Source organism: Ananas comosus, linkage group 24, assembly GCF_001540865.1.
Source record: "Ananas comosus cultivar F153 linkage group 24, ASM154086v1, whole genome shotgun sequence".
Lineage (NCBI taxonomy): Eukaryota > Viridiplantae > Streptophyta > Magnoliopsida > Poales > Bromeliaceae > Ananas > Ananas comosus.
In genome coordinates this window covers 1,584,384-1,601,014 of record NC_033644.1, presented here as the reverse complement: position 1 = coordinate 1,601,014, position 16,631 = coordinate 1,584,384, and the positions used below count along the sequence as shown (strand labels likewise).

Below are 16,631 nucleotides of genomic sequence, written 5' to 3'. Positions count from 1 at the left end.
TTACGTATGTGTTATCAGGTATTTTCAATTCATGAACGAGTTGGTCGAAGACATAGGGGACATAAAGGTGTTGAGGAGGGCAGGCGTGATCCGCGGGGGGTCGAAAGCCGGCCTGGAGGTGCTGGAGATGGTGAAGAAGATCGACAGGTTCGCGACGTACCCCTCGACCTTCGCGGCCATCGACAACGAGATCGATAAGGCGCGCCGGTTTCACAAGAAGCAGATGGAGAGGTTCCTCGTCCGGCACCAGCCGGCGGTGCTGTGGGTGTCGTCGGTGGCCGCCGCCTCGGTTATCGCGACCGCGGTTTTCGCTTCTAGAAGGAGGGCAAGAGCCTGAGTGGGAGGGATCAAAAAGTGTGGCACAAAGAAGCACTTCATGCATCCTTAACTAGCTTCACCACTTAATACAGTCACTTGTATTAATTTGTATTTTATGATCGTTTAGTAAGCAAATTAACAAAGCCTAATAATAAGGAATAAATGCTGGATGTTGAAACAAAATTGTAATCAACTTCATAAATTAATAAACAGTTACATTTTTAAATGCAAATTTTACTACCTGTAGTTACAAAATTAAAAAAGTTTGTTATTCTAAGACGCACTGTTATGTGCACCTAATTTTGCAGTATCCATTTATAAAAGTTGACTAATTTTGAACCAATTGATTACCTTTAACTAAAGTTATTTTAATACTTCACATTTGTAAGATTCGAATTAAATAGGATATTTAAGGTAATTTAGCATAATTTATTTATCTATTTTATTAATTATTACATGGTTTATCAAATAGTTGTGCTTATACAGCATTTTTCAGACAATTTAATATTATATTTTTTTTCTTATTCAATATATAGACCGGGTCAAATTATGAAAACGACTTCCTGTTAGTTGGAAAAGTCATTTTTTTTTTTTTTTTTTTTACTTTTCCAAAATTTGCTTGTATACCCTCCTCAATAGGGGTGAAAATGGTAAAGAGAAATTTCGATTAAATCGAGCACTGAATTCGCTAGAATATGAATAAGAATGTCAAAATTTAATATTTGACATATATTTGTATTTAATTTTTTTTTAAAAAAAAGATATGAATATAATTTTTTAACAAAATTCGGCCGTATTCGACTATTTTCACCCTCGAAGACAAAAGGGGTGCATTTCATTTGTTAAAATCCACCACAAGTCATTATCAAATTATAAAGTAAGTAATAACTATTAGACTAGACCAGTGTTTGCTGTACAAGGAAAACACTAAAAGGACAACATTATGGAGCAAAGGAATGCATGTGTGAATCAAGTTAAATATATTATCAATGACAATCTATTAATAATATATAAGAATAATACTCTAAAAGATATTCCATCCTAACCGAATTCGTTTTAGCAGATCTGTTAGCAAAAATTTAGCATCTCACAACTATCCGTATCCGGATTCAAATATCCGTCCATATTTGATCTGATCCTTTTTTTTCCCTAGCTATGCCTAGGGCTGATAATCTAGCTCGCTGATTGCAAGCCAGCTTGTGTTCAGCTAAAAATGTTCAACACGAAGTTGATCATTCTTTTAATAAACGAGCCAAATACAAGTTAACTTTTTTAGCTTGAAATCTTAACGAACCGACCACGACCGGAGTCAGCTCACTAATATAATTTTTAATCCAAAAGCCAAAAAATCGAAGGCACCAACTCACTTATACTTTCAATAACATAATAACTCTCTCTCTCTCTCTCTCTCTCTCTCTCTCTCTCTCTATATATATATATATATATATAGAGTCCGGCTGGAATACTATCGATAGCACCAAACGTTTACAATTGGTGCTATCAAGTTTTTCGCCGTTAGATTTAACTCTTTGTGTAATACACTGAACTTTAACAAATTGTAATGTTCTAGTATGAGAATAGTATATGAAATTAACTATTCTAGTTAATTTGAGGGTTGCTGATAGTGTACTGACACCTAACTGAAGCTTTATGAGTGTGAGAACGGATTACCGACACTAAAATTGGCAAACTGCAAGTTTTGAGTGTTGAGTATCGGTACCTGAGTGGGGTACCGGTATCCAAGAGAGTTGCCAGAATGGGTAGCTCTCGGGTTGAGAGGTTAGGTGTTGAGTACCGGTACTGACTCGGTGAGTACCGGTACTGGGGCTGAATACCAGTACTGCATCAGCTGGTGTTCTTCTCATGCTGGAAGCAAGGAACACACAGGGTGAGTTCTTCTCTTTCTCTCTCTAGGCTTTTTTCCAATTTTGGTGGGAATTGATGGAATTGAGCTCTTTCCTTCTATCCTCTCTATGGTGCTGGTTTTGAGATTCTTGGAGGAGTGGTGGAAGTGAAGAANTGTGAGGCATTTTTAAATTTAACGGTGTAAAATAATCCAAATCGAATAAAATTTTTATAGAAATTTTTTTTTACTATTTAGAGTAAGATCAGCATCTCTGATCTTAAATTCAAGTCTTCTATCATCATTTTTTATGAGATTTTTATTTACAGTCGTTCATTTTTAGACTACTCGTTTGATAGGTAAATGATACCGCAAAATTATGAAATTTAGTTTTCAAATACTTTCAATAGTGTAGATCAAGTCTAACGAAACCGATCGTCGATTTGGAAGCGGCATCATTGAAAACAACTTGGTAGTGCGGAGGTGTCAATGCTACCGATAGTATAGCAGCCTATCTCTCTCTCTCTCTCTCTCTATATATATATATATATAGATATACAGAATTAGGCTAGAATACTATTAATAGTAAAACGTTCTTTTTGCTATCAAGTTTTTAACCCTTGGATTAAAAATTGTAGGGTCAGGATGATATTAGTTGGTTAGAGTTGAGTGGTCCCCCTAGGGTTGAGTGGTCTCCACTGGGTTATAGTATTTAATCCAATGATTAGAAATAATGAAAAGAGTTGATCCAAAGACTAAAAAACTGGTAGCAACAATGGAATTTTGCTACTAATGGTAGCCCAGTCCAACTATATATATATATATATATATTATATACTTCTACTATTTGGATCAATCCAAATATAAAGCAATCATTCTAATTTTCTAATTTTCTTTCAACTTTTTATTAAGTAGTAGGGCTAGTAATTTAACTTGTTGTTCGTGAGCCAGCTTATATTCGTCCTGCTGAACCAATAAGTGGAATTAACGTGAGTTGATTTTTTAGTTCGATATTTTAACGAGTTATTTCATATTCGACTCATTTAATAAACGAACGAACGGGTCGGTCGAGCGTGCTCGTGTTCGGCTCACTGACCAGCAATTTGAAATGTACTTTTGCTTTTAATATTCCAAAACTAATTTTGTCGTTACCTTTACGTATGTTCATCACATTGCATTTATACTAGTACCAAAAAAAGAAAAAAGAAAAAAAAGAAAACTTCAAAAACTCTCCATGTGGTTTCGTAATTTTTCACTTTGCCCCCCTATGATTTAAAATATATCAAATTGCCCCCCTATGATTTTATTTTTATCTTTTCGGTAGCTTTTTCGTTAATATTTTATTAAATTACATAAAAAAAGCTTCAGATATCCATCTAGATTTATCAAATATTCACTTTAGTACCCTTTAATTTTAACTTTATCACTGATTTAAGAAAAAAAAATAAAATTGATAAGAAAAAGAGAAAAAAAAAACCACAGAGAGGCAAATTGATACATTTTAAACCATACGGAGCCAAAGTGAGAAACAACGAAACCACATGGGGGTTTTGAAGTTTTCCCAAGAAAAAAAGAAAACGAACGGTGGATTATCGTTTCCATCCATGAAAGGGATTCATCCTACACCTAAACCTACGGATAAAACCTTATTCCATTTCTAATTTCGTATTCCAATTGAGGACACTCTCTTTTACTATAATTCATAGCATACCAAATACGATCCTGAAGGGTATTTTAGTAATTTAACATGTTAACGGGAGGTTTTGTGTACGCGTTGGCACAGCCCACAGGAACGTGAAGTTATTCCCTGGACCTGGTGTACTCGTTTGCATTGTGCACCATGTGCAACATTTGATTAGGCTAACTAAAATACATAAAAACTTTTATAAATAGCCCTTTATTTCTTTTCTTTTCAACTTTTAAAAAATTTCAAGTTGATAAATTAAGCCCCTTTGTTAAGTTATCGTCACTATCCTGTTCATTTCTCATATTTATACCATAAAAATAATAAAAATATATTAAAAATTAAGTTTTTTGGCTTATAAAACGAGTAAGGATAATTTGGTTATTTCGTCATCTTCATTTATACCTTAATCTTCTGAAAATAATTGGAAAATTTTTAACGCGTAAAATATAAAATTTTGAAATCAGAGAAAAAAGTAAAAAAAAAATGATGTTTATAGAAAGAATTTCTATAGTTTAGCCATTTGATTATTATTTCTATTTTAGAATTGAAATCTAATATTATAGATGCGACTCGTAACATTTGAAAAGCTCTACATGTGAAAAGATAATGTAGATTTTTTAAAAGATTATTATCTAGCTAGTGGCATTGAATATTTTATTTTTGATTGGATTAATTGAATATATTTATATTATCTTAGTAAAATTTTAGTTATCAANTATATATATATATATATATATATATATATATATATATATATATATATATATATATATATATATATATATATATATATATTTATGTTAGTTGATAAGTTAAAGTTTACTTTTTTTAATATATAAAATAACCATTAAAATCTTGAATAAATATATTTTTTACATATATTTAATATTTTTTTATATTTCTAATATTTCTATAAAAATTTTTATATCATTCTATATGTGATTTGAAAATTATATGAAATAAAAATTTAGAATAATGGTCCTAGAACATATATTTATATTTGGTAATTAAAATTGAGATTCTAACAAATATATTTGGTAGTTAAAATTGTGAAGGGACACACTCATACACCCGGGGCACAACAACACCACACAAGTGAGTGCGGGAGTGTGGTGCATGAGATGCACTCATACACCCGGTGTAGGGAATAGTTTCCTCATCATGGAGAAATCTCATATTTATCTTATCTATAAATCAAAATTATTGTATCTGATAAATTGCAAGATCGGGTAGTTTACCAAATCCTTTGAGCGGCGAATCATTTTATTTCGTTGTGTTTGTGTGTTTTTTTAATTAATTATTAGTTTTCGATCCGATCGAGAGAGAGAGAGAGGAGAGGAGATCGGGGAGGAGGACGACGACAATGGAGGAGGTGGATCACTTGGCGCAGGAGAGGAGCAGGGCGGAGTTCGACGTGGAGGCGATGAAGGTCGTGTGGGCGGGGTCGAAGCACGCCCTAGATGTCGCAGATCGCATGGCGCGCGTCGTCGCGAGCGATCCGGTGAGTGCTTGGTCACGATCGATCTGTGCGGTGGTGTTGTTGAGATTGGTATTGGGATTGGGATTGGGATTACGCCGCTAGGGTTTGGGAAATTGGGAGGGTTTAGAGATTTTGATGTAGTTTTAATGTGGAATGGGGAATAGGTTTGGTATGCGGGGCTCCGTTTTTGATCATTTGATATTTGAAGTTTTTGAGGTGAAAGAGATCTCCAAGATGATATTTTTTTTTTTTTTTTTTCCTGGGTTTAGTTTTAAGGAAGTGACCGCCCAATTGTGGAATTAGTGTGTTGAAGTGATCTCGTAAATGTCGTCTATGTTAACAAGTAAAGATTTCGTATTGCAAGGTTGTGCAGTGATGGATTAGGTTTATTTATGTTGTAGTTTTGATGTGGGTTATGAAATTGGTTTGGTGTATTGTGTCCTTGCTACTGTTGGATTGAAATTTTGGAGATTTTTGGTATAATTATTTGGTACTCTAGAGGTTTTTGAGATGAAAAAGATTTGAGCTTTGTTAGTGTTCGATTGAGAATTTGGAGTTTGTATGGTATATGATTATTTGGTATTTTGAGGTTTTTGAGATAAAAAAAAGTGAAATTGGTGGTTTTTTTCCTTCAAATTGAAAACAGTGATATTGCAAGGTGATTTTTTTTTTCTTTTTTTTTTCCTTTAAGAAATTACCATGGTAGTGAAGAGTTTGTGTGTGCTTTTATTCTTTTTTGTGAGTAAGTAACGATTTTGTATTGCAAGGTGGTGATGTACTTGGGCTTTTTTACTTGCACTTTGTAATCTCATGTATTTATAGAAGGGGCATTGATGGTGACATCGTTTTCTCCATTCAGGTGTTTCGCAAAGATAACAGAACGATGCTTGGGCGGAAGGAGTTGTTCAAGAACACCTTGAGAAAAGCTGCCCATGCATGGAAACGGATCAACGAACTCCGTCTCACTGGTGAGAGTTTTGTTGCGGCATCAGCTGTGTGTGTTTATTTAGCTGATAGAAGAAGGATAAATTATATTCTGATTTGATAATAGGAATATTTGTGATGTCTTCTCACTATACATTCTTCTTCTTACTTTTTGGTGGTACAGAGGAGGAAGCATCAATGTTAAGATTCTTTGTTGATGAACCTTCTTATGTGGATTTGCATTGGGTAAGATGTCTGGACCTTGTACTTTTGCTGGATATTATTATTATAAAAGCATTTATAATAAGTTAATGTGCCTCCACCGCGCGTTCGTTCTTCTAATAATGCTAGTTAAGTGGACAACAATTTTTTTAGAATTGTTAACTTTGAATGGTTGACTTTGAATTTTGTTTTAAATTCGTACTCTTTGATAATATGCTATTTACATGGTATAAAATACATTAATGTAGAAATTGAGTTATTTGAAAATAATTTTTTGAGTTAAGTATGATTTGCATGTTAGTCTCTTTAATTTTTACAAAACTGTCTTTAAGTTTTCATTTGTTATTATTTGTATGTTAAAAAAAATAATATCTCACTATTCTTTTCTAAAATGAAGAAAAAAATACTGGCTTGAAAATTTAAGTTGAAAGACGTTGGATCCTCAACTATTTGGAAATAAGTTCTTCAACTTTTTTTTTATATGATTGATACTTAAATTTAATAGCTTAATAGTTTAATAAAATTGATGCGATAAAAAATTTGTTAAATTTAACAGTTGTTGATAAAATTTCTTATATTTACTTAAAATTATTTTAATTCTAAAAAAATTAAAAATTAAAGTTTTATTAATTAAAAGACAAAGTTTTAGAGTTATTTATGGTTGCGGGGGTCTCCATACATTTTACCAAAATGTAATAATTTTTTTAAAGAAAGTAAAGTTGAATATGGCCTTAAATGTTATGGGGTCGATGACGATTTCCAAAATCTATTTTTTTTGTTGTTATTATTAATGCCTTTCCAAATCAATGATTTTTTTTTTTTAAAAGATCAAATTCTGTTCTTTAGAGAAATATGTTTGGAGGTCCTTCACCTAATGCGTTTTTTGAAATTGCCTTTTCATTTAATTTTTTTATTTTTATTTTTAGTTAAAAAAATAGTTTTTAATTATTATAAAATTATCAATTTAATTAATAAAATCTATTTAATTGTAATTAAAGCACAAATTAGAGAGTATCCATCAAAATAAATAAAGTTGCAAGAATATCTTTTCAATAGTTCCAAAAAAATGAAGTCGCCAGGATCAGTTTTCAATAGTTCTATAGCTGAGAGAGCCTTAATTTTATTTTTCAATTAATGAAATTAATTGTTAATTATTATAAAACTATCAATTTAATTGTAATTAAAGCACAAATTAGAGAATATCCATAAAAAAAAATAAAGTTGCAAGAATACTTTCAATAGTTCCAAAAAAAATGAAGTTGGATCAATTTTCAATATTCTTTAGGTGAGGGGGCCTTAATACAATACATGGTAAGAAATTTGTGTTGATAGGCTCTATAGAATACCAAAAAAGAATTTAGTTGCACCTGGTGTGTTTTGATAGGAGGAGATATGGCATGAAAACTTAATTCAATCTACATATATAATAGATAAAAAGTTAGTGCTGTAGGGCTTGTCGAGATCGTCAAGATTGCCGTACTTGGGCACGACGGCCGGCCGCGTAACACAGCCCGCTATTAAAAGTGGGCTTGTCGAGATCGTTGAGATTGTCATAGTTCGCTAGCGACACTGCGTGTGGTTAAAAGCCAGACTTTGCCGTCAAGAGAGCGAGAGGATGAAGACAGACCACGGCAATGCGGGAGGATGAAGTTGTAGAGACGGTAGGTGGGTTTTTTTGTTAAAATTTTATAGGTTGAGCTAGGGAGATGGAGGAATATCGTGATGGGAAATTGTAGAGATTTTGTGGGAAGGATAATTACAGAAAATATTGTGACAAATACTTTGTCTATTATCCATTGGATGAGATCTAACGGCTTAAAATTATCATACAATACCAAATTTTTCTTAGAGTAGAAATATCCAATGGTTATTAGATTTTTATCAAACAACCAATGGTCGGGTGTTATTAGGAGGCGATTGTCATTCTATTATAGTATAGTGGCAAATCTGGAAACCAAAAGAATCATAAAACTCTCTTTTCATAGTAGCATGGAAAGAAGGCTTGTTAGGGTACAGTTAAATGGTTTGCTCCATGTTCCTGAATTGGCTAATGAACTATTTTTGAAAATTTCTTCCTTCACTCACAATTTTTAGCCCTTTTGTGTAGCGTGCTTCAAATTTACACAGACGGAAATTCCATATATGGCCTAATTAATAATTTAATATGCATTGGGCTTCTATTCTGTTATTCTTTCTGTTTTGGATGATTTGACCAATTAAACAACAATTGTGTTCCATTACTCGTATCTCTATTTTCTTCTTCAATATGTTCTCTGTATGGGATTATTTATTTGCACTGTAAATCCTATCCTCTAGCATTGATTTCAGTATTTGTATAAGTTTTGATTCAATTCTAATGCTACTGTCAAGTACTTTGCTTCTTTTTTAATTGAACAAATTTAGCTTCAGGTGCCTTATTTTAGCTAATGTCAGAAAGCTGAAATCATCCTCCAAACTATTGATTTCCGTCTACCTAGTTGCTATCATAAGGTGCATTAGGTTGAGGACAATAATACAACAATATGTGTATAGTTTTATTCTTTTCATTATCTACTCTATAAAATCTTAAGGATACACTGAATTGAGTCTAGAAGGTACTAATCTGCACCTTATAGTTTTTCTGAAATAAATTTATATTATGTAAATATATTAGAATTAAAAGACTTATGATTGGTCACTGCAGCCATTTAAACATTACATGCCTAGTTCCTTGACAAAAGATTAAATTGGCAATAGGTACGCCCTAAACCGATTCCTACGAAAATGTGTTTGAGCTATTTTCTACCATTTTAATTCTCTTATGCTTTATGTATTTTTATCAGAAAAATTACCTCTATTGCTCTATATACAACTTGTCCTATGATCTAGACATTCAAATCTATGCTCTTGCTGCTATGCGGATCTTCTGTTTCTTTCTTGCTTTTGATCTGTCTTCTTTAGGGCATGTTTGTCCCTGCTATTAAAGGTCAAGGAACTGACGAGCAACAACAGAAATGGATACCACTTGTCTATAAATTGCAAATCATCGGATGCTATGCTCAGACTGAACTTGGTCATGGCTCAAATGTCCAAGGCCTTGAAACAACAGCAACTTTTGATCCCAAAACTGATGAATTCGTCATTCATAGCCCGACTCTAACTTCAAGCAAAGTGAGCAGTATTTTGTTGTTCCTTGGATCTTGGACAAGAATATGCTTATGCTTCTGTTACCTTTTGTTATTCACAGATGGCTTTCTTTTTTATGAAACTTTATGATGCTTATAAATGTAATGTTGTGAGCAGTGGTGGCCTGGTGGTTTGGGAAAAGTTTCTACACATGCAGTTGTTTATGCACGCCTTATAACTGAAGGGAAGGACTACGGCATTCATGGTATCTTACATCTCTAGTTCGTAGGCTAATGGGAGAATTATATTTATAGTTTTTTCTATTTTAGTTGGCTAATATATGTTGAAATTCCAGGATTCATTGTCCAATTGCGAAGTTTAGATGATCACTCACCTCTTCCTGGTATTACTATTGGTGATATTGGAACTAAATTTGGTAATGGTGCATATAACACAATGGACAATGGTGTTCTGCGATTCGATCATGTGCGCATACCGAGAGACCAAATGTTGATGAGGTTCGTAAGTCCCCTGCATGGTTTCTTTTTATAGTATGTATCTTCTATTATCCTTTTCATGCTATAATTTAGAGTTGTAAATTGATCTTAAAACTTTTGTTGCCGATACGCTGTAGGAAGCATGAAAGTTTGCTTTTGTATTCTTCTCAATTTCTATTCCCATTCCTGTTAACTCTTTTCATCCTAAAAATATCTTTGATGTGCCATAAGATGTTGCTACGTTCATTTTTACTGTTGTTTCTTGGAAATTAAGCAGATTCTCAAGATATTCGTGTTATTGAGTCAACCACTTGGATATTGCCAGTTGACAAATAAAGCTAGTGGTTTTCATGTTCAACACAATCGAAGGGAAAGATTGATGTTTCTTTTGGTTTTTTTTTCTTTTTCTTTCTTTTTTTTTTGGTTCGTAGAAGTATATGAGATGCAGAGTTGTGTGTATCTTTGGTTCCAAATACTATATATTTTGTCCACTCACAGTAATTGCTTTAATTGCTTAAAAATAAAAAAAGAATTAAAAAAAAGCGATTCTCATGAATGAGTTAACCAAGTAGCAGTTAACACTGTTAATTTGAGTAATGGTCTGCTTCATTGTAAGAGGGCAGGAAGTAGTCTTATGGACAAGGAATTAGTTTAAATTCTTTTTTTTTTTAATTCCTTGCAGTCTATCTGTATTTGGAGCTATATGCATTGCAATTTTTATCAATTAGGTTTGCGGGCATCACTGGGTATCATTTTCCTCTATTATCTGTGCTGAAATATTAATCATTCTTAGCACTTCAAAAATACAAGTAATCAATCTTAGTTTATTTGAAGTATCGCTTTTTGTAATTAGAAAATCTGGTGAAGAATGTGGAGAACAAATCCCCTATTTGAGCTTGCACCAAAGTCAATCGGCTAGACGTGCATTGTGGTTTTGATTTCCATTGTTTCTTACATGTGGAACATCATTATGTGTTCTTGGATGCTTGTTGCTTGAATCTGCATTGTTGATAATACATTGCAAAGGAAGTTGATAATCTGAGCACTGTTAAACTGTTACATTAGTTTTAAATACAATCGTACTCTGGAAGACTTACAAGTGTTGAACATTTTGTTTTCTGAGGCTTCCGACCTTCCCTTTTGCAAGTATATTTAGCTGATGCTTCTAGCTTGAGAATTCTTTACTTCTCTTTGTGCATCATTCTTTCTGTTGTCATCTGTTGCTAAGTGTGATGATTGATGATTGTAAAATTATGTCGAGATTTGTGAACACTTAAGTCATCAACATATGTTGAAAGAGCAGTATTCAGCTCCTGTAAATTGAGATCAAGCATTGTGAAAATATATTCCAGATGCCGCATCAGTCGAAAATCAGATTCTCTCATTATGTTAGCTTGTTTTTATTAGACCCTTATTATTTTGTATTACATCACTTATTCTGGTCCCTTCGTTACCTTACCTTGTGACTTCAACTCCTAATATACTGTAAATTCTCATATATAGCATTCAGATCAAGTTGCTTAAAATTATCTATTAAAGTCTCTGTTTACCTTGGTATTCATTAATGCTTCTGTCAATTCTGTCTTTTGCTACTTTACCGAGTCTTTTGCTTTGGAGATGTCATATAGGGTTTCTCAAGTTACAAGAGAGGGAAAGTTTGTGCAGTCAGATGTTCCAAGGCAGCTACTTTATGGGACTATGGTATATGTCCGGCAAACTATTGTATCTGACGCCTCTAAAGCTTTGTCTCGAGCTGTTTGTATTGCCGTGAGGTATAGTGCTATTCGCAGGCAGTTTGGTTCGCAGGATGGTGGTCCTGAGACTCAGGTATTACTAAAATACTCTGCTTTAACTCAACGCTAATCATGATATATATAAATATTTTTTCTTTGAGATATCTTACTATAAGGCAAACTAAACTATTTATTTACACATATACCTGTGTAGAATTTGAATTTTTGTGTATGCCCTTTAAATAATTTCTTACATTTGTACCCTTATACTTACAATAACGTCTGTCTTTTAATAACTAGTCATAACAGAAAACCAACTTCTGCCATGAATTGGATGACTCCCAACTTGAGTGCATTTTTCTAAGAAATTGCACTTTCAATGGGTATACACGAAAGTTCAGATTTGCATTTTTAGAGGATTTGTAAGCACATAGAAATGCCTTCCTATAAATCAATGCTCTTTTACTGGCAAATAAGCTAGGCACTTTGTTATTTAAATTCACTGTCTTAAAAAGTGGTGCATATCAGCCGCATCTGCATATAGCTTTGTACCATAATAAACAATCTACTATCATAAAGTTTAAGCAGATATAAATAGGTTTAACATATTATACTATCATTAGCTATATGCAATACGATACATATACTTTTGTTGATTTATATTAGTTATCACTTAAAAATATTTTTCTTGAATAAACTACTTGAAATTTTGACGTGCATGGAATTACGATATCCTAAAAAAATATTTTAAATAGGCCATCGGTTATTTATTTTTCTTCATTCTTCTATATTTTATTGTACTTTAATTACTATATATTTCTCTTCATTTTTCTATGATTTCATTATACTTTATCTCATCTTTCTTGTATTTATTATAATCACTATATATTGTTTAAGTTATATGAGCAACATATGCACCTCCATTGCACATATGCGCTACGCAGTGGGTTGACTGCTATAAACCACCTTCCGCTTTTGCGAATATCCTTTAATGTTCACTAACCTTCTACAAGTTCTACTATTTCATAATTAGTTAAACACTTTATTCGTAGTTTATTACATTCTTTTGGGTCAGCAAGCACTCTTTGATGTACTTCGGTAGAAACCAATTGAAGAACCCCAGATTCGGCATGTCAACCACCTGTGGACATATACGTGGCAGTATGTTGTCACTAGCTTTTCAAAATATAATATTATTTGAATAATATAGTGTTTTGAAAAGTTTGTAGTCTATAGAGTCCGATATGTGATATGGATACAGGCAATATGACTAGTTCTAAAACCGTTAGGATTTGATACAGTGAAATGGCTGTATACAATATTAGCCTAATATATACTTGTCAAGACTAATGATATTAGTGCCTAAGAAAGCACAATATTGCATTTCAATAACATGATTGTACCAAGTGTATATGGCGATAGAGAATGAAGGTGAATTAATGGGATTTTAATATTCTCATCTTCATTACTTAAGTTATATCTTCAATATTGTGGATTTATAAGTAACTTATATATGCAAACAGTTTTACATGACTAGAAACTGGAACTTTCTTGTAGGTCCTTGATTACAAGACTCAGCAAAGCAGGCTCTTCCCATTGCTGGCTTCGGCATATGCTTTTAGGTTTGTGGGAGAGTGGTTGAAATGGCTGTATACTGATGTGACCCAGAGACTACAAGCCAATGATTTTTCGACGTTGCCAGAGGCTCATGCCTGCACTGCTGGTTTGAAATCGGTGACCACCTCAGCAACAGCTGTACGTAAACTTTTCTTTGTCTTGTTGATGAACTTTTCCTCGCTTGGTGAGGTTTAGTTACCCTTTTGATGCTTTACATCCTTACTCATATAGATATCTTCTTCTAGACGTTGCTATATCTTCAATTATTATGCAGACAATTATTGGTTCTGCGTGGCATCTAGTTTTCCTATTTCATATGGTTATGTTATATCATATAGAGTAGTTAATATTCTGGTATTATATTTGTAATGGCTACTTTACTGCAGGATGCCATTGAAGAATGCAGAAAGCTCTGTGGCGGCCATGGATACCTGTGTAGCAGTGGGCTTCCTGAATTATTCGCTGTTTATGTTCCCGCCTGCACTTATGAAGGAGACAATGTCGTTCTTCTTTTACAGGTAACCGGGAATTAGTTGTTCTTTTGGCTATTTCAAAGTGGGATGCTTTGCTACTTCACTTGCCGCAAAACTTTGTTCTCTAATTCCGAGTAATAGTCTAGTGTTAAGCGTAATATATTGAAAATCCCCTGTTTATCGTGGCCTTGAGCTGGTTGGTTCTTTGGCGTTGCATTGTTTTGTGTCGATTCTATTCTTGTTACATTTAAATGTTCAAATTTTAGTTTCATTTGGTAAATTCTGTGTCCACGTATATTCCTCTTATTACATCCCATTTGGTGAAGTCTATCTTCTTTTGATCCATCTTGTCAGTTACCCCTGAGACAAACTGGATATTTTTCAATTTTCATCTACCAATCTCATGAAGTTTTAGATTATACAAATTGAGTAATATTTTTAAGTGGGCCTCTCTCTCTCTCTCTCTCTCTCACAACAGTCTCTTCACGCCTAATCTCTTTACGCACCACTCTTGTTTTAATTACAATGACTCATGCTATTTCAAAGCTGTTTCACAAGTAATATTTGCCTCTGGATTTTTAACCTAGTAAAGCATTATCCGAATCATTTGGACAATTTGCAGGTTGCAAGGTTTCTCATGAAGACCGTCTCTCAGCTGGCTTCTGGAAAACAACCTGTGGGAACAACTGCATACTTTTCTAAGATACAACACTTGACGCAGTGCAAATGTGATGTTACTAGAGGTATTATCTATATTCTTTATTAATTTAACGTATGCTTAATCCAAGGAATTCACTAAACCAGGTATTGATGCGCCTTTCTCTGATATTGTTTTTCTTGCATCTTTTGAGCAGCTGATGACTGGTTAAATCCTTCAACAATAGTAGAAGCTTTTGAGGCTCGGGCTGTTAGACTTGCTGTTAATTGTGCCCAAAATATCAGCAAGGCTTCAAACCCAGAAGATGGTAATCTACATTTCCATCCTTTGCTTTGCGACTTCCTAAACCTTTGTTCTTCACCACTTCATTTCCTGTCTTTTCTTATGTCTAAACTAAGTTTAAAATGTCGGATAATATTACGGCTTTTGACATTGCTTCATGTGTCCAGGTTTTTATGAGCTGTCTGCTGATTTACTTGAGGCAGCAACCGCTCACTGCCAGCTGATTATTGTGTCCAAGTAAGTTTACCTTCACTTTTCGCACGCATATTAAAAAAAAACAAAAATTAAAGACTTACATATATGAAAATTTTGCCATTTACATATCAGGAGTGCTTTGAATATGTTCCCAAAATTCGCCTTATCGAATCAGTCAATTTAGTATCACACTTAAATCATAACTCTTACCGCACCCAAAACGAAACAAATCCTACTATAATCTAATCCTTTTTTCATGAGGTCTCATTACCATGTCCTCATTAATGATTAAATGAGCGATTATAGTGAGCCTCTTCAGCGAATTTCATCTAAACCTTCCATATAACGTATGCGCAAGTCATCAAAGTAGTGTTTGCCCTAAATATCTATTTTCTCTTCTTTTTCACTCATCCAGGTTTATTGAGAAAGTACAGCAAGACATACAGGGACACGGAGTTAGAGAGCAACTCCAGATTCTCTGCAACATCTACGCACTCTTCCTGCTTCACAAGCATCTCGGCGACTTTCTCTCAACGGGGTGCGTTACTCCCAAGCAAGGCGCCCTAGCCAACGAGCAGCTCCGGAAGTTGTATTCCCAGGTCTCGACATAATATATTGCATAGTATGATCCCGTTTCATTCTAATATTTTCATGTAAACACATTATTTACTAGTTATTGGTATGTTGAACAGCTCCGTCCCAACGCCATTGCCCTAGTCGATGCGTTCAACTACACCGACCACTACCTCGGCTCAGTCCTCGGGCGCTACGACGGCAACGTGTACCCCACCCTCTACGAGGAGGCATGGAAGGACCCGCTCAACGAGTCCGTCGTTCCCGATGGATACCACGAATACATTCGCCCCTTGCTCAAGCAGAAGCTCAAACTATCCAGGCTATGAAAGCGCTGTATCAACAAACAAAATCGAAACAAGATTATTTATTACATCTGAGTGTAGGTTTTAGAAAATGTTGGCTCGCATCGATACTATCGGTGCCAAATAATGATGACAAATAAATTTAGTGATATTCGGATAAGTGTGAGTTATACCTCTGACTTAGTATTGGAATTACTATTCGATGTATGAATCGACGTTTTAATCCTAAATTATGGAAATGAGAAAGGTTTGTCCTGCGTCTAACCGTAAACTGCAACTGTCACCGGAGAAGTGTATGTGTGTAGATTGAAACTGCATTCACATTTTTTGGGTATTGCAGGGCATAAAATCAGGTGCTTTTGAAACCATGCTGAATACTTTAAAGCAGAACTTAATCCATTCCAGATCAAACGCATGTTATGTTAGGCTTTGTTTGGAATTGCGAGAAGATTGTGCTACATGCGGTGAGAAAGTACGATAGAAAAATATTCTTTCCGTGTGTAATATTGCGTTCCGCATATTGCGATAAGTCGATTACAGTATATTTTTTGTGGTCCCACCGGAGAATGTAAAAACATATCATTATATACTTTTATCTCAACTCTATTTTATTTAATAATGTCAGATAGGCCTTCAATACCAAACTAAGTCTTAAGGGATTGTTTTGCAAGTAGTTACAACTATGCTGCAATTTTAACTGCATGCATATTTAAATTCAT

At 33.9% G+C, this 16,631-nt stretch overlaps 2 protein-coding genes across 2 annotated transcripts; both read left to right on the top strand.

The window, feature by feature from the left end:
- Positions 22-550, top strand: LOC109728703. The gene has a single exon (XM_020259187.1). It carries the CDS (start codon positions 32-34, stop codon positions 335-337), a length of 306 nt encoding a protein of 101 aa, XP_020114776.1. The 5' UTR covers positions 22-31; the 3' UTR covers positions 338-550.
- LOC109728702 (peroxisomal acyl-coenzyme A oxidase 1-like) lies at positions 5,170-16,178 on the top strand. The gene is made up of 14 exons (XM_020259186.1): positions 5,170-5,349; positions 6,188-6,296; positions 6,437-6,498; positions 9,415-9,624; positions 9,757-9,844; positions 9,935-10,097; positions 11,705-11,903; positions 13,367-13,564; positions 13,813-13,944; positions 14,522-14,642; positions 14,754-14,864; positions 15,007-15,076; positions 15,450-15,633; positions 15,727-16,178. Exons 1-14 carry the CDS (start codon positions 5,212-5,214, stop codon positions 15,934-15,936), a joined length of 1,995 nt encoding a protein of 664 aa, XP_020114775.1. The 5' UTR covers positions 5,170-5,211; the 3' UTR covers positions 15,937-16,178.